General features: G+C 37.0%; 1 protein-coding gene across 5 annotated transcripts in view; it reads left to right on the top strand.

Moving 5' to 3' along the window:
- Positions 1-19506, top strand: part of FNDC3B (fibronectin type III domain containing 3B) — a 366748-nt gene that overhangs the window by 60325 nt on the left and 286917 nt on the right. For 4 of the 5 annotated variants that reach the window (XM_079155120.1, XM_079155124.1, XM_079155121.1 and 1 more), the window contains exon 2: positions 12807-12948. In XM_079155120.1, the coding sequence (XP_079011246.1) occupies positions 12835-12948 (114 nt within the window). In that variant the 5' untranslated portion in view covers positions 12807-12834. Of the gene's footprint in view, positions 1-7462; positions 8954-12806; positions 12949-19506 lie in introns of those variants that run through there. The other variant, XM_079155123.1, reaches the window with a different exon arrangement.

Here is a 19506-nt window from a genome sequence, read left to right as displayed (position 1 = left end):
GGAAAGAGAAATCTGTCATAGAATTTGAATATTGGATTATTTTCTTTGGGCATATCAGGTGAATGAATTCTAGAACTAGAACTATAACAGCAATCTTACTTTACTAGAAAGTGAATTTAAAATTGTTTTATAGTTTTATGTATACATTCCTTGTGTGTGGCAGTAGTTCTCAAAGTATAGTCTGGGGGGAATCCTTTGGCATTGTTAATACCTTTTGTGGGATATGTGACATCATAACTTAGTAATCCTAAAATGTGACTTGCCTTTTTCACTGTGGTGCTTTTCTGAATTTATTAATAATATTAACTGAAAAATATTTTTTGTGTGTCTTTTGTGCTCATCACACAAGTAGAAATACTAAAATTGAATTGGAGATCATGATTTTTGTGTCAAAGTTGAAATTTAAAATGATATTTTTTTTCAGAAAGATTTTAAAACCTAATAATGGACTCCTGAAATTTAGAATTTTTCATAATTTCAGTACAAAAGAATGTCTCATACAGAGTAGAACCTAATTATTTATTAAATGAGTGGGAATCGCCCCCTTTTTCTAAACAACTTGTATTAGTATAAATTAATGTTATCATTGTTCAAAGGCAGTGTTTAAAATATAGACAAACTTCACACTTTCAGACACTTAAATATATCTATTTGCATATAAACCATGTATATACCAATTATCATTTTCATCTGTTAACTTAAACAAATCCGATGCTCTGGTATATGAGAGTTTTTCTTTTCTTGAAATAAAATATTTTTCTAGAGAATTGTGTTTTTTTGTGTTTTCAGAATGTTAGTCTGAGTTGTTAGTATTGTTATTGAATACATTTTCATTATAATTTTATCGTAATAGACTAATCTGAAATAGTAAATAGATGTTTCTTTACATGATGTGTTTTTGCACCTGCTAATTTGTTTCTTTCAGGTGAAATTTTGTTTCAGTCCCTTCTGAGTTCTAAATAACACCTGGTATTTGCTTTGTATGAAGTCCCGTTAATTGAAATAACTGCTTATGAGAATTTCATCAAATGTAATAATTCTTAAGTTATAACTTGTTTTTAGGAAAACATTGTTATTGGTAGATTTTCAGTGCATCATATACTACATCATATACTATTCTCATTTATCCCTGTCCCCCGCCTTCCCTACATGAAGTTGCAAATGAGATACTTTTTTGAAAAAAATGTTGGTACCAATATCTGAAATTACTTACGTCAGAAATTTTTGAAGATGTATATTTGTATAAATAGGTTAAAACGTCAGTGATGTTTAATTGGTATGGATTCTTTTTCTTATTGTTAGGTTCTTATTGTTTGATAGCATCTAGCCAAGTAAAGTAAGTATATAAAATAAATGTCATTGAATTCAATATGAGCTGAAATAAGTTTCATGTTCTCCTGGCTGATCAGAGATGAAGATTAAGGTGGGGGCATGTTTTGAAGACACATTCACCTTCTGTGACACTTGTCAGATTTCAAAGACTAGAAAAGAGACGAGAGCTGGGAAACCAAATTTAGACATTGGGGAGCTTATCTCAGATGAAAGGTTCATAGAGCATGGTGTTCTGCTGATCTTGTGGGGGTTTCATCTGATGTGCCCAATGTGGATTTGTTCTTAGCTAATCAAGTACAACATTTCAGTGTAATGGTGTTTAACCTCAGGCCTTTATTTCTAGAATCTTAGAATTCTAGTATCTTGCCTGATGTAAAGTGAGTGCACCATAACTATTTTTTAAAACAATGGATGCTTATCTTTCTTCAGGTACTTTTGTTTGAGGTTACTTTACAATGTACTTTTCACTAGTCCTTCTGGAATATTGTTAGTGTTATTATTATGAAAGGGATATGCCTCCAATGTGCATTGCCCTTACTTTATAACAGTTATCTAAAAATTGTAGAATCCTTCAAAATTTTTATTTATTTTTAGTGCATTATGATTATACATAATAGTGGAATTCATGATGCCCTGTTTGTGCATGCACAAGGCAAATTTGATTAGTTTTATTCTGCAGTACCTTCCCTTAAACATAATAGAATTGCTGGGTATGGTGGTGCATGCCTATAATCCCAGTAGCTCAGGAAGCTGAGCCAGGAGGATCACAAGTTCAACACAGTGAAATCCTGTCTCAAAGTAAAACAGTAAAAGAGTTGGAGATGTGACTCAGTGATTAAGTGACCTGGGTTTAATCCCTAGTACCACCAAAAAACAAACAAACAAACAAAAAAAACTTGATACCCTTAGTATCAAAGATATTGGTCTGATAGCCTCCTCATTAATAACTTGCTAAGCTCTCCTCTTGTGAAGTAATTTTGTTTTTTGTTTAATTCTGGCATATCTCAATAAAATCATCATGGAAGACAACTTTAGTAGTTTATAATTTGGGTTTTTTTTTCCTTCTAATTTTCATCCATTTAGGCTAACTGATAATATAAGGACTATAGCTTAATCGTCCTTCAGGTATTTTAAGAGGTGCCTTAAAAATTATCAAATCTGTATGTTGGTAAGGATACACCAGATACTCAAGAGGTGAACTGAGGACTGCATAGGAGTGAGATTTTGTACTCTATTTGGGTATCTTTGAAAGTTATCAAAGTTTTGATAGCTTCTTCATTTTGTATCATTTGCTTGTTTTACCAAATCTTTAAAACTCACTAACATACCTAACGTGTGTATGTGGAACACACACATATTTTTACCAGATCTTCCAGTTGTGTTTTGTTATCAGATTCTTAGATGTCACAGTCAACTTAAATGTCACAGTAAGAAAGCTATTGCCATTACTTTTTGTCTGGTGTTCTCTGGCTAATTACGTCTTAGTTGGTTTGTCTATAAAAGGGCAGTATTAGTCATTTCACATGAATGTTGTGAGGCCAGACAGAATCAGTGTGCAGGTGCCTCAAATAGCAAGCGAAATCTTGGTGTTCTTCCTCCAGACCCTCCAGAAAGCAGTCAAGTTGTTTTTGGGATGCATTTTTCCCACCTATTAATGGGTGTTATACATGGTTATTAGGTATCCAGGGTGATACACAAATGTGAATTTACTTCATAATAGCTATCTAAAAATGGAATAAAATACAGTTTGGCTTTATTAAGCAGGAGTATAGAAGTCTTGTGTTTGAGCCTCCATATCACTCATATTGTAAAGCAGCCGAGGCACAGGGAACCTGTGTAGTAACTGCTAGGCAATGGGACTTGCAGGAGTGCCAGGCAGGTGTTGTGTCCCAGGACTGAGTAAGGGGTGCACTTCTAATACAGGGAGATTGGGCTTGGCTTCTGACTTCCCACCCTTTCCACTTCCCTGGGCAGTGAACTGGAAGGGACTTTAGAGGTGACTTTTTCTCATTCTTAGTTGCAAGACATTCTCTGACATTCTCCTTACTATTATAGGAAAAAGTGTAAAGAAACATACAGATTTCATTGAAAGTGCATACTCTCAGTTATTCTCATCCTTGGGTTAGCTTGGGTGCATGCGAGAGTAAGGGGTCAATTTGCAGTATTCCCTTGTAGATGCTAGACTGTCTTTCTTGGGATTTCAGGGAGGGATGTGAGATTTATTGTGGTATGAGTGATATTGTGATATGAATCTAGGTGTTCTAATGAAAATGTCTAATTACATCTGTGAACTTACTTAAGCACATTTAAAAACAACTAACAAAGCAAATGAACCTTTGGTTGGTAAATGATTTTGTAGATAACTCCCTTTTAGTTAATATTTGCAAAACTCAGCTGTTATTTACGTGAGGATGTGGATCTGAGGACAAGAGATTGTGATGTAATTTTTTTTTCCTTTTAGCATTTATGTTTCTGTAAAGATTTGAGGTGTGTGGGGTGCTGTAGAAGCAACCTCTGCGTATTAATGAAGGGTTATGGAAGCAGCCCCAAATTACATATGCTTTTTACATATAACCCTTATTATGTGATTTTTTTTTTCCCCCTCCACAAAATAGTACTTTTCCCAAATAGTAGTTCAGGAATGACTATGCTTTGCTAGATTTAAAATATGCAAAAGACATTTAAAAATTTGCAAAATCAAATTACTAAAGGAAAAGTATCTACGGATTCTCGAAGGAAGGGCCTATATATTTAACTAGTTGGCATCTTTTTGCTCTTAAGAGTACAGTGAACAGTTCTTTTTGACTTGTTGCTTGAGCCATGTATCATTATTATTTTACTCTGCAGTGTTGTCTTTTTAATCTAAAAAAAACAAAACAAAAAAAAAAACCCTCTATTTCAGAGGATTTCTCTATGGATTACATGTTCCAAACAAAATCTTGTATGCTTATAATTGAATGCAAAAAGCAAGAACTTTTTAAGGTTAAGAACTTTTTCAGACAACTGTGATTTTACTTTGCTAATGAACACATATCAGACAAGTAGGCAAATTCCAGACTATTTGTGCCTCAACCAACCAGCTGGGCACATACCTCCAGGTACTGCTCATGTCTCAAGAGGTTTTTCTGCATGAACAATTATCACCACTCCTCCTTTCATTCAAGTGGCAAGCCATGGCAAGAGTCTTTCTTGCACAGCTGTATAGAACTCAGCTGTAAAATTAGATTTCACTGGCATAAAAACAGTGACTACCAGCACTATGTGCTCAGTACATTTTTCCCTCAACATTTTACTAATTAAATTCTTTCTCTCGCCCATTCAGAAGACTCAAGCTATATCCAAACAAATAAGAAAAACCAACAGGTTAGTTTAATTCATATTAAGTAAACACTATAAGAATTTGAAGTATAGTGTGTTAAGAGCAGAAAGGAACCTTCAGTACTAAGAAAACTTAAGGGCTAGTCTATAATATTTTAATTTTATAAAAGAAGAAATTAATTGCTCAACTTCAGGGCAAACTCCAAATTGGAACTGATTGTTTTCCAGTACTCAGTGCTGGGGTAGCTCCATTGTAGTGCCTTTAAAAACAAACAAACAAAAAAACCCAACAATAGCATACTAGTTCTTTGAGCTGTTTTTAGCAATAGAGATGTGAAAAAATCTAACAGCAGGCTTCAATTCTTATTCTCTCCCTCTCCATATCCCTTTTTTTTTGTTATTGCACGATTTCATTTGATTTTCAAAAAAGCAAAGGGGAGTGCCTGTCTGTACCAAGCACCTTTCCTCAGGGTTGCCTGAAGTGCAGGGAGAAGTGAGAGCAAGGAAAGCTCTGAATCACCCCTGGGTTTGTGTCCAATGATAGTGCCCCACATCAGGCTCATAATGGCCACATGCTAATTCTACCTGGGCAGAGCCAGTGCCAGTGCACTGGTGTAGTGTTACTGGGGAGGAAAATAAAAGCCATATTCTCACAGTGGCAGGGAATGGTCAAAACGGTCCCGTGTGTGTTGATGGACGAGCAGGTTTTCTCAGAATTTCAGAGGTACTGAATAATACTTGTGTTTCTATTTGTCTTAATCATTTTGTTCCTTCTGTTGATGTTGTTGGTGTTTCCATAGTTATTATCAAAAAGCTTTGTCTGTTTTGCTGGGAAGGCTAGAAATGATAACCATTTTTGATTTCTAGGTCTGGAAAGATCAGTCAAGAGCTTTACCTTTCAAAGCCAGCATGGGCCAGGAAGGAAGGAGGTTTTTCTGATGAGGAAAACAAAATAGTAAATGACATTTTGATATCCCATTGGTTGTGGGAATGTGTGTAACTGGCTACCTTGCTCTCTCTCCCTTCTGTGTCTTTCTAATTCTTGTTAATAAGCTTAGAAGGAAAATATACTTTCAGAAAGTTGTCAGTCCTTGTGACTGATGGCATTTATCCTTAAAGGCCACCTGTATGGGGGTAGTTCATGAATGCAGTTTTTCTTTTTTCTGTGCCATATGATTGTTGTACATTTTGACCTTTTTTGACTTTTCTTTTTTACTACAGGCACGGCATAAACAAATGTAAATCAGTTGCATAAATATTGGTCATAATAAGTTTTATTGTTTAGGTTTTGTATTGGAAGCCATTTAGAAACGAGGCTTGCAATTTCTCATAAAACACTAGCCATCTTAAGGTTATGTTGATTTAAAATAGAGAGCACAGTGATTTTTTTAAAAAATATTTTTTAGTTGTAGATGAACACAATACCTTTGTTTTTATTTATTTTTATATGGTGCTGAGGGTTGAACTCACATGCCAGGTGAGTACTGTATCACTGAGCCACAACTGCAGCCCCACAGTGATTTCTTAATAACCTCCCAAACCCCTCCATCCCAACACAAAACAGCAAAACAAAACCTCTGTTTTCTGTGATTCAGGAGGTTTGTCAGTATATCTTTTTGACTACTGATATGCTTTCCCCCATCTCCATGAATCAGAAAAAGGGTTACTTTTACTTATTGCTGTTATATAGATAGCTAGAACATTTCTGTGATATGATTTTGATAAATTTTCTGAAACCTGACCCATAAGAATCTATTAGAAATTGGTTGGTGTGTGTGTGCATAATGTGTATGTGTGTGTGTGTGTGAGGGGGGGGGGTGGGGAGAGGGAGGGAGAGGGGGAGAGGGGGAGAGAGAGAGAGAGAGAGAGAGAGAGAGAGAGTCTTGCTATATTGCCCAGGCTGATCTCAAACTCATTAGCTTAAGTGATCGTCCGGCATCAACCTCCTGTTGTAACTGGGATTACAGGTGTGCAACACTGTTCCTGGTTTTAATTGGTGGTTTTAGCGAGAAGGAAATTTTCATAAAACATGAATCAAGCTATGATTTTACCAAAGAGCCCATGACATTATTTTTCTCAGTGTACAGAACAGGCATGGGCAAAATGTTTACATGTTTAGATTGCCTGACAATGATTGGTTAATCTGAATTTTATTGGAAAAGATATTACCTTTATGGAATTCATGGAATCAGTTAACTTTAGTGAGATGAATCCTGAAGAGACTATTTTGAGTTATTTACAAGTTGCTTTATAGGTCTTTGTTTTATATATTTAGAAAGTGCATTTTGAATTGGACCATGGAAACAAAAAGTTTAAACTGACCATGTGGCTTCTCTTTATTTGTTCCTTTACCCCATCTAATGTTTAAACACTTCCCCAGGATAGTCTAGCCCTTGGTGCATACCCTTGGCAGGGCGTCGTGAAGTGTGAGGGCCAGCGCCTCTACCTGGCTTGTGATGGAGTCAGGGAACCATCTCCTTTACCCAGCCTGGCTGGGCTCCTTGGGTTCTGATGGGTATACTTTGTTCCTTTTGGTGTTGTTACGTTTCTCTTTTTCTTGTCATCTGAAACTAATTTGTGTACTGTACTGCTAACTCACATCTTGAATTAATGTAAGGAAATTTGGGTCATCAGCCCATGAAGTGAGTACCAGGACATTTTGTTACTAATTTGAAGGCCAGGTTTACAGACTTAAAAACTCTCCCAGCAGTGATTAGGATGTTGACTCTTAAAAAACAAAACAAAACACACACACACACACACACACAAACAAAACAAAACACCAGACACTTTTTTCCCTAGTATATAATTATTTTCTCTGGCCTTTGGAGATGGATCAGCTGTTTTCTCCTGTGAATCAGGTTTTTCATGAATTTGGCCTTCCTGTGTTTCTTAGCATAGGTGGTGGCCAAAATACCATAGAAAATCTTTTCAGACTTGGAGTGGGATAAGTAAAATAAGAGAAAAAAATCAATAATTCATCCGTCTAGAGAAATGTAAAAACTGAAGACCCTTTGTAATGTTATTTTAAAATAAGGTTTTATTTAAAGCTTCAGGGACGTTATTTGGAAGGAATTGAATTAAATGTCGGACTAGCAGTGAAGATCTGGTCATTTTGTTTTCAGGGTACCCAGCCCCCACCCCTGCCATTTTGTTCAGGAACTGTTTGTAAATCTGGGACTTGCTAGCAGGTCACTAAGGACTTGCTCTCTTAGGAGAGAGGGATGTGAGCCACATTTGGCATCCTTCCCTGTTAATCAAAAGGATAGGATTGCTGGGTATGAAGAACTGTGGTTTTAGTGTTAGGATGTGTGGTTAGTGGGAGAGGTTGTGAGGGCCTGTGTTGGTTGCCAAATTCCTTGAGGTAGAAGTACGTATAAGAGCAAAATGAAGAATGAGAAAAGCCTTGGAGCTCTGTGGGGGTGGCAGTGGAGTTCAGAGGATTAGAGAAGTAGATTGTAGTAGAGCTAATCTATTTTTCATTTATTCTGATTAGTTTTACAGCACATTTATTCTTGTTTGGAAAGGGCAGTGGTCTCAAGAACGGACTCCTTGCACGGTTTCTTCATGTACGGGTAGACTGTGGAAGTGGTGCGTCCTTGACTAAAATGCCTGGGGTTCTGAGATCGATCTGGCTAGCTCAGATACACAGCTGTCTCCTGTCTAGGGAGAACCCACACCAAGAAAATGAGGGTTTCACCTGGGCTCTGAGATGGAAACCAGTTACAGCTCCGTTATCCAGACACCACACATCTGTCCTGAGTGGTTAAGGAAGATGGTGCAAGTTACCTGGGGGAATTTCTAAAGCCCCCACTTGAGACTTTCTCCTCTGTTTTGTTCAGCTGACTATCTGATTTCTTACACCAGACAAATTAAGATAGCGTGTTTAACCTATGACCCTGAGATTTGAGGGAGAGTGGGTAATGGTACTGCTTAAAGAGTGGAGTGGGTGGGGAGGCGGACAACAAAAACTTCTCTGGATATGTAAGATCAAAATGCTACAGAAACTCCCTAGTAGATCACCTTGTGACCAAACAAGATATTGTTACAAATGATGACCCAAAATTGAGAAGAAAAAGTAGTTATGACCTGCCAGCTCTTCAGTGAAATTAGAGAATGTGTAATTTTCTACCCAGAATCATTACAAATGAAGTAAGTTCTGTTTCTTTAAGTCAACTGGGTAGTGAGCTTTTCAACCTGCATTGCTTTGTTTTAATTATACTATATTTTTTTGTCTGCTCTCATCAGGGAGATTTGTCTCATAACCCAGGTCTTAAAGCAGTTAGACTAAGCTATACCTGTTGTAAGTAGAGTTTATATGTAGTTTTGTTTGATCTTCCAGTCAAAACAGAGGAGTCTTACTTTGGGGGTCTGTCACCACTGAATGATGATTGTGTGTCAAGCCTTTCCAGTCTTGGCCCAACCTAACCTGCTTTAAACTTGTATAGTTATGTTGTGTGGTTTTCCTAATTTATGGCCTGAATATTTGACTTAACATTTGTATTTGGCAAATTCACCAGTTTTTTCCCTTTATCATTGGGGAATAACCAAAAAGATACTATTGCCTGTCCTAAATTTTGTTTTGCATCTTTTTTTTATCCTTTATAATTCTCCTTGCCTTTTCTCTTGGCCTTTCTAAGATCTATGGCACTGAAGTTTTTTCTATTCTATGATAATTTTACAGGACAGCTGGAAGTGTTCTTGTTAAGTAACTGGGCATTTTCATGCCTAGAGATCATTTATTGCTTTTCTGTATGATCCTTGCCTTCCAGGCAAATGGAAGTATCCTGTGTATGTTCCTGAAATATAGAAGTGAGTAAGCTTTGCTGGTTGTATGTATCACTCTGTCTACCTGAATTTGTTACTTTGTATTCCAGTGAACATGAAGTCTGGATTATCACTGTTAGAATTACAAAATAGGCTTTGGTTAGCCAACTGGCCAACTGGTAGCCCAGGGAAAGAGGATCAGCACTTTTGGTTATTAGTACGTGAGACTCTGCCTGATTCATGGTGGCCTTTATTCACTTCTTGATTCTTCCATTTTCCTGCATGATTGGTAGTGTGGTTGCTGGGCGACTGAGTTGCAGCATTCTGAATGTGTGATGTTCATAAATCCCTCCTGTAGTTCCTCAGGAGTGTGTGGACATACAGTTGACTGTACAGTTGCTCTTTCTTTCCCTTACTCCCTTCCCAGTAATGTGTAATAACCACATTACTGGATAGTGATGGAGGTAGATAATCCATCATCTAGTCGGAAAAGAAGTTTTAGGTATCTTACCCAAACTTGCCTGTCAAATATTTGAAAGTAAACACAATGATCTCCTTGTGCCCATGGATGTGGTTTCTTGGGGGTAAAATTCAATACTAAAACATTTTTGCAGCTGGACACAGTGGTGCATGCCTATAATCCCAGAGACCAAGGAAGCTGAGGTGGAAGAATTGCAAATTGAACACCAGACTGGGCAACTTAATGAGACCCTGACTCAAAATAAAAAAGAAAAAGGACTGGGGATGTGGCTCACTGGTAGAACACCCTGGGTTCACTCCCTGGAACCACTATCAGAATTAAAAAAAGATGTTTTTGCAACTCTTTGTTGGTCCCCATACTCTATCCTACATCTGTGTATAGGACTTTTGTGGACCTGCCCCTTGAGGTCCATCCACCTTATCCCACTCATGCAGAATGTGGCATCTAACTCCCTGCTTTGGATTTGACTTCTTTGCTTAGGGGTGCGGCTTACTGGGGCTGGATTGTTGTGTGCTGTTATTTAACATGGTGCCAACCATAAGATTTCTTAAATGGGAATCATCAGTGTTAGACTTACTGTTGGTGTTAAGATATCCATTGGTATTAGGGACAGGAAACCAAGACTACCTGAATATTCAGAACCCTGTGCCATATGCCCCAGAACCTACCCAAAAAGTGATAAATAGGAACAAAACAGCATGGTTAATTGGATTGAGGCTCAGACCCCAATTTTAAAAACTTTGGCTATCTGGGTTGGACCATATGAAACATACATAGCTTTGTCTGGAAGCAGGTCCTAAGGACTGCCATCTCCTACCTGCTGCAGAACTCTAAACTATATCATTATTTTCTATACTCCGACCTAATAGTAGGACCTGTAGAAGCTGAACAGACCTTCATGGCCTGCCCTTCCCTCTGCCTTGTTGGGTAAGAGAGAGAGCCGGTTCTCTCTGGTCTAGGAGATGACCAGGACACTTTTGGTGTTCATAGGTGTAATGGAAGGGAAGGGAGAGATAGCAGAGATCTGCAATCTGCCCTTCAACCTCTATCAAGTGCCAGGGGCCCCCCCCCCCCCCCTTTTTTTTTTGAAGAAATGAAGGAAAAGTGGAAATGAGTAGAGTGATTCTTTACCCCTGGATGCTCATACTCAGACCCCTAATCTATTTTACTACTCACTACGTAGGGATCCAACCTGCAGTATTGAAGGAACATTAAGCACCACACTTCAGAAACAGGCATGTGTAGTATCAGTTTGAGGAAGAGTAGCCTTCTTCCCTCCTGCACTATGGATAAAATATATTAGAAAGAAAATTGAAATAGAAATTAGTTTTTCTTCTTGATTATCAGTTGATTTAAAGTCAGTTATGTCATGAGAGTGTCAGTAGGATTAACTTAGTTTTAATGTAAAGACTATTTCCTTCATCAGGATAAACTATTGGTCTTTAAGCTTTGTACTTTTATTTACTTAGCAACTGAATAATTGCCTCATAAAACAGCATGATGGTACTATTAACACTGAATTATAAGACCTGTTATTATGGAATGTGCTTCCCGAGTTGGGACAAGATTTCCTTGTTTGGTGCTTAAATAATTAGTTTCTTCAAATGGGGTTATAATGAATAGTGTAAAATTTACCTATTTAAAATAAAAAAGTTTATAATCTCTTGGGTGGTTTTTATGCATTATTTAATATGTTTAAGGAAGGTGTTTCTTTTGGATGGGAGGAAGGAGGGAGGTATATTTAATGTTCAGGATGGAGTTAAGAATGAGAATATCTTGTATCACACCTGAGACAAATTCGAGGTATTAATTAAATGATTTGCTGTACTGTTTTGATTGATTTGGTTATTGAGTATTAAAACTCAATTGGCCAAATATCTGTGAATTTGAAAAATTGGGGGACATTTTTATTTAACTATGAACTGTATGGTAATTTGTTTCTGAAATAATTTAAAATCATGTTTTATTCTTCTTTGTTCATGCTGTTAAACTTACTGTGCAACAGTTTTTTAGGCATCAGGGAGAAAATATAGATACCTTTTAAGGAACAAATTATAATTCTCAATAGGAATTTACTATTATTTTCTTCTTGTTGCACTGAAAAGCTAAATACAACAGGAGGCAAGTACTAATATGGAATAAAAGTGGCCTTTGTATTATTTTGAATATGGGTATGACTTTCATTTATTCTATGAAAATGATGGCCCTTGAGCAAAACTCTGCATAGGATGCCATGGGCATATCTGAGGTACAGGAAAGCTCAAGATGTGAATATGAAAGAAAGATGTTAATATGTAACAATTTATAAATTCAAGTCAAGGAAATGATGGGGAGAACTAATTAGAACATGAGTAATTAGCAAATTAATGACTGAGTTAGAAATTATAGCAATAGTATATATGGTTAACCTTGGTTTACTTGCTTGGATTAAATGCTTATGTGTATTATTTTGATCCTAATGAAAGGGGGAAATTATAAAGATTAATAAGTAGAGGTCATTTTGTAATGACCTTAAAGGAAATTATACTACCAGTTTTTGTTTGACATTTTACCATGTCAAAATACTATTTTTATCCTCAGAAAGCTCTCTGGGGGGTAGGATGGTTATTATTCAGGTTTTAAAAGTTTGTAACTAACTGACAAAGCTGAGGCCTAAGAGTTATGTTTATGTTGTTGCTTGGAGACTCTGGTTTCGATCTCCCAATTCAGACTATTTCCTTGCTTTTTCTCTGTCTCTCCTTGGGCCTGACACAACAGTAATAATTCTTTGTGATTAGAATAATTTGGGATTCAGAAGACTTCGTGATGGAGTGCTTAGATGGCTAACTTATGTAACAGGTGATTTTTGTGGTCCTGAGTCTTTTTTTTTTTTTTTTTTCCTTTAAAAAAAATGATGGTTCTTTTGCAGGAAGCCAGTTGAGGGAAATTCTCCATGAATGTATGTCACAATGATGATGACCGACCAAATCCCTCTGGAACTGCCACCACTGCTGAACGGAGAGGTAACCATGATGCCTCCTCACTTGGTGAATGGAGAAGCAGCCCAGCAGGTTGGTGTAGTAAGAGGGAAATTTTAAATGAAATTAACTTAGCATTAATCCAGTATTTAATTTATTTTGGGATTCTGAGTTATTCAATTTTGGACCTGAGTGTTTCTAGAAATATTTTTGTTGTAAAATTACTATATTTAAAAAAATATTCACAATTGTTTCGGGAATAACCTCATCTAGTTGGTATTCTTGAAGCATCAAAAAATATGTGATTTTTGAAATGAGTCATTTTGAGACCATGTGCAAAATCTTTGGAGTAAAATGATGTTTTATTCATGTTGTATATTGTGTTTGATTGATTTGCTAGATTGGCCAGAGTAGAATGCTCAGAGGGTCAGGTTTTGATTTTACATAGGAATGACCTTGACACAATACTCAGGTCAGGATGAAAATGTACAGATCAGAATGAGTCCCCATAGGTCCTGAAAAAACCCACCCACATGGGTAGCTTATAAAAAAAGAGGGTATCTTTTTTTTTCTTTTTAAATTCTTTGTTGCTAGTTATTTAACATTATGGAATAAAAAGTTATTTCTGAGCTCAATCATATAGCACTTGTGGAAAATATTTAAACTGTAAGTAAAACTTAAAAACCATTAGTAACGGAACTATTATAACAATTTTTTTATTGATTACAAAAACTGAGTTTGCTTAGTTTTTTAACTAAATAAATACTTCGCATCTTTTAGCAGCATAAAAATCTGTGTTTTATGAATAGAATTGGAAATAATTGATTAAAATATTTACTCAAAATATATTAATAATTTAGGTAAGTTAATCAGTCATTTATTTGATGTCAGTTCCTGTCCCCTATCTATCATAGTACATTAATATTCTATCATAGTATGTTGATGCTTTGTAAATGCCTCTGTTGGATCTTACCCTACTGCTTAATAATTTATATTTCTCTTTCTTGCATTAGATTGTGAATCCTTTAAGAGCCAAGAAACATCTAATAGGTGCTTAGTAAATGATTGTGATTTGGATAAATTTCATTTCTTCTCACCCCTGATGCTGATATCTCTCTTCCTGATTCCCTCACCTCTTCCTATACTGAAGCGTGTCTACTAGCATATGATAGTGTCTTCTCTTCTAAACACACAATTACCCCTCACCACATCCCAAACCAACTGCCTCCCTTGCTTCATCCCCGTCCAGTCATCACCTACTTCTCTGCCCACCTTTGTAGCAATGTTCTTTAAGTGGAGCTTGTACTCACTGTCTCTTCTTCCCAACCTCCCCTTCTTCTTCAGCTCCATGGTCTCCATTGTGTTTTCTTACCTCCTCCTTCTGGCCTTTTAGCTGGTGCTGTTGGCATTATCTCAAGAATGCTTGCAGAATCTATACTTCACCATGTCTTCGTCATTTCCCCGACCACTACTGTACCCCAAGCCATCATCCCCCTCAGGTAGAATGGTCCTTATCACTGATCTCTGCTTCTGCTGTTGTCCTCCCAGAAAGCATTTGCCTCCAATAGCTGGAGTGATCTTTTCAAAATAATAAAGTGTGTTGTGTTAGTGCTGTATTTAAATCTGCCCTGTTACATGGCTGTAATGAAATCTGACTGCAGTGGGTGGCCAGGCAGTGTTAGGTGGCCTGTCTGGGCCTCTGTCTTCTTCTCTGCTACTCTTCTGCTTGCTGTGCTCCAGCCATTCATGGGAGGCATCAAAATGCTGTGAGTGGTTTCAAGATACAGTTGTTTGCTCTTCCTTCTTTTTAATTAAAAGGATTAAAAACGACAAGATAGTTGAATTTGACTAAACTTAGAAAGCAACTTAGGTCTCCCAAATGTAGTCATGTAATTCTGCTTGTGTATGTCTCCAGGAGACCTAAAGCAACCTATCCGTGTTGTTGTGCACCATTTTTGTGTTTTGGTGATTTCTCCCTCTTTTCTATGATTCACTGTGCCCAGAATGGCCTTTTGTAGTTTATTAGCCTGCATAAAGAACCCTCAGTTTCAGAATTTTCCAGTTTACCCTTCAGAAGTGAACTCCTTTGCACATAGATGTGACCAAAGGCCATGTGCTTCGTCAGAAAGCCATGTGGCATTTCCCTACTCCATATCTCTGACCTTAACTCTAAGGAGAAGCTGCTTAATAATTTTGGGTAATAAAACCACATTTTCATTTCATCTGGGAAGCTTTCTGTAAAGCTAAAAAGGCAAAATCTGTTAATCTATGTTTTATAAGCAGTCAAATATCAAACTTTCTTAAAATGGAGGGTGTACTTTACAAAAGTCTCACAAGAAAGAAATGTTTTAGTTGGTCTTTTAAATTGGTAAATACATTTGTGCTGGAAGCATAGATTTATAGGTTATGTGGGCCAAGGTATCGATTGGTATTAATCTTAAATTTCCCTTAATGGGGCAGAATTGTTAAGTGGGCAATGTCTGTTTGAAACACCCCTCTCAGCAGGACCAAGCCCAAGATTTATTATCCTTTGGCGTTGCTTCTATATCACTGTCTGGGCTGGGCCCATGTGCCTGATATTTTCACCCTTTTTGTGTCCTCAAAGTTCCTATCTTGTGTCTCCCTCATTCCTTCAAGCCTTTTCTTGATCCTTTGCATCCCAGTATTTGGTGTTGGCCTAGGTGAGTGTGTAGTCCTGGGGCCTTGGGCTGAGGCACAAGGGGAAGACAGACTGGAGGAGCGAGCAGAACCCAAAACAGCAGAGAAATACTGGAGAGAAGTAGGGAAAGGGGAGCAAGTTGGAGGGTGACCCCAACTATATGAATGTTTCCTGGGGCTTTTCTTGTGCTTTCCTTCTGAGGCAACACATTTTCATCTTAACCAGAACTTTTTGGAGGTACAAGATTGACTTCAGGATGGACATTGTAGCCATTGTGTGACAAACCCCTTGGGGGTGAAATTTTAAAATAGGTGGCATTGTAGCCACTTCTCAGATAATACTGCTGTAAAGAGCTGCCCTCTGGCCACAGGGTTCTCTCTATAAATGCCTTTGAGGCATGCATGTGGGGAAGCTTACCTTGTATATGTTTACAGTATTCTTAATACTTTGCAGCTGTGGAAAGGACGTTCTAAACACTTCTATATATGCAAAAGAACCACACAGTTATGAGAAAGCTCTTCAGTTCCCACAGCCCTTCTCCTCAGGATTTCTGTCCTAAAGATTTCTGGTTTTAATTAGGACTCGTTCTTGGCAAGATTCTCTGTTGTGTTCTGGCTCTCTAAATAAAAGATGCTGTTAATTTTCATAATTTGAAGTCATGTTAAGTTTGAAATCTTGGTTTGTCTTTATGTAGGTGTAGCAGGAAAGAGATAAGAGTAAAAAAGATGATTCTTAAAAAGGAAATTAATTTTCATTATGAATAAGACTTTTTAAAAATATATTATCTAAAAAATGAACAACAGAACACAATGTGAACAGAAGCAACTCACCCCATAGTTTTTTATTGAGATATAATCCACTTGCCATACAATGCACCTATTTAAAATTTATACTAAGTGGAATTTAGCATATTCACAGAATTGTACAGCTCTGACAACTAATTTAGAACACTTTTTTCTTCCCTAAACAGACTCAGCAGTGGTCACTCCTTGCCCCCCATTTCTCTTGCCGTTCTCAGGCAGCTACTAATCTATGTTCTCTGTAGATACCGCCTGTTTTGGACATTTCTTATAAATGAAATCATGCAGTATTTGACTTTTGTGTTTGGCATCTTTCACTTAGCATCATGTTTTTGAAGTTCATCCATTTTGTAGTATGTGTCACTACTTCATCCCTTTTTTGTTACTAAATAACATTCTATTGTACAGATGTTAACATTTTATTAATCCATTCATCCACTGATGGACATTTGGTTGTTTGTCCTTTTTGCTGTTATGAATATTGCTACTATGAACATTCATGTGCATGTTCTTGTGTGGACATATGTTTTCATTTCTCTTGGATATATAACTAGGAGTAAAGAACTTTATTTTGAACTGTTTTCTAAATAAAGTATCACTACTTTTTTTTAACCTGTAATTTTGTCTACTTTTGGATAATTATGCCCAGCATAGCTAAATAAAGTTTGCTTCTCAATAAGCCTAATTTATACTTTACTTGTTTTAAAAATCAGATTTTGATTTGAATTTTTAATGTGTGACTATATAAATAATGAGAAATATCCTCCAGTAATCAGAAAATTGGCGCCTATGTTGACAGTTTCAGAACTTAATGGCGTATTGATTTAACTGTCTTTGTTATGGACTTGTGGTACACCTCAGAGATTTAAAGGTGTAGCTGCTAGTTTTGTGCATGAAAGAGTAAATTGCAGCTCAATTTTTGATTTTTACTGTTGGTTTAATATTTTAATAATCTCTGAAGAAATATTATAACAGCCACCAGTTAAATGAAGACATTAAGGTAAGAGCAAAGTACTCACATAGGGGGGTAGGGTGTACTGGTTTGTTAATTTAATGTGATACACTTACAACCTACATAAGGGTACAGTGTCACCTTACATTCCCTGTAGTTTTGGTGGCTCTTGATGTTTATATTCACTGAGGGTCAGTTTCAGTGGGGTGGGGACTGGGTTAGATGCTTCTTTTTCCTGACCAGCATTTAGCACATAGAGGGCACCTAGTAAATGTTTTCGCTTTATTGTTTTCCTAGTAAATGTTCTATTTGTTGTACTATATTATCTGTTGCTTCCTTTGTTATTTTTATTATTTTACTTTTATGTTTGTAGAGCATTAATTGCTAATAAGTGTTTTGGATGCCTCTTCTTTAGGAAGCAGATCGCCTTAAATGTAGACAGAAAACCTGTCTCTTACCAGCTCAGGATAGCATGCAATCAACTTCCCTTGAGAGATAGGAATTGCCTCAGTCATTTCCATTCTCTTGACTTTTGCCTTTTCCTGGTGATTAACATTTAACATTTTCACTGAGAGTGAGTTTTGTGTTGTTTTTTCCCTTCTCCTTTCATTTCTTTGTTTTTTTGGAAACTCTTCTTTCCCCTAGACAGAATCCATAGCCAGGATTTTCCTGGAGCATTCCTTTGAATACACATTTCTAGACGGTGCATTAAACCTATTAAAACTTTCCATGTTTTAGATGATGCTCGTCATTGGCATGTCTGTTACATCAAAAGTGTGATTTCTAGTTCAGTGACCTTTTTTGCTCTGGTTGATGTCTTCTTAATAACTCTTCCCCAGCAGCTTCCTTCTTTTGTTCAGTAGTTCAGATCCTCTCACTGCACAGGTTTACTTTTGAAATATACTGAGAGCCATTACGTCAGGGGACTCAGAATTTTGTGTGTAGAAGAGGTATTTTCTACCTCTTCTTTCAGAATTTTCAGAAATTCCAATAGAAAGGAAAATTTACAGTCAGTTTAGTGTAGCAAGATGGATAAACAATTCTTGGGAAGACTACCCTGGAAAAAGGATATTCAAATGAAGATGGTGCCTGCAGTCAAAAATAGAGGCTGCAGCTATTATTGCTGAATAACTTCATATACCAGCTCCTTTTCTGATAGAATTCTATTTATGGACTGGGATGTAAGCTGGGAAAATAGAATTAGGCTGGTTAAATGTTGAGTTTGGAAAACCAAGCACAAGAAAACTGTCTTGGGTCCTACTCTGGCATCAAGATGCATAAAATGAGCATAACTTGTGCAGATGTTTAAATAAAATTGTTACTGCAGGAGCTGGGGTTGTGGTTCAGTGGTAGAGCATTTGCCTGGCATGTGTGAGGCACTGGGTTCCATCCTCAGCACTACATAAAAATAAATTTAAAAAATAAAGGTAGTGTACATCTATAACTAAAAACAAAGCTGTTACTGTAAATTGCCAACCAGCTTCTCTCCCTCAAATTTAGAGGCCTAGGATTTCAAGGTATTAGTAGCCTCTCTCTTCAGAGATGTGGGGTTGAAAGGAGTGAGAGGGTAGGATTTATGACTGGATTAAGAAGTGACTGAATAATAGATTTGTTCATTTTAATAAGCCTTTATCAAATGTCTTCTGTGCCAGTACTGTATTAGGTGCTAGAGACACAAAGATGAATAGGCACTGTTCTTGCCCTAAAGGAAGGAACAATTCAGCGGGGAATGAATCCTGGTTTACTAAAAAAAAACAAAACAAAACTGTATTTATACGAATGTCAACCCACAGAAGTGCCTGAATTGCATAATGTAACCGTGCTTGAAGAGTGGGAGAGGCCAGACTAGGAAAGGTATCTGTGGGAAGGCTGAACCTAGAACAGAGAGCAGACTTAAGTGCAGTTTAGAACTAAAATTCAGGCTTTGCATATCAAGTAACCACTTCTCTTTTATTTAGTGAAAAGGCTCTGTAAGGATCATCTGTGCAATGGAGAGCTACTACTAATGACCCAAAGACACTAATAATATCTGCGTCATAATATCTATGAACTTTTTTTTTTTTGTACTGGGGATTGAACCCAGTGGCATTTTACCACTGTGCTACATCCCAGTCTTTTCTGTTTTTCTATTTTGAGTCAGGATCTCACAAAGTGGCTGAGGGTCTTGCTAAATTGCTGAGGCTGGCCTTGAACTTGCAATCCTTTCCTCAACTTCCTCAGCTTCCCCAATCCCTGGGATC

Source organism: Sciurus vulgaris (assembly GCF_902686455.1).
Source record: "Sciurus vulgaris genome assembly, chromosome: 10".
In the NCBI taxonomy this organism is placed as follows: Eukaryota; Metazoa; Chordata; class Mammalia; order Rodentia; family Sciuridae; genus Sciurus; species Sciurus vulgaris.
Note: the sequence above shows the minus strand (reverse complement) of the source record. Positions and strands in the feature narration are given on the sequence as shown.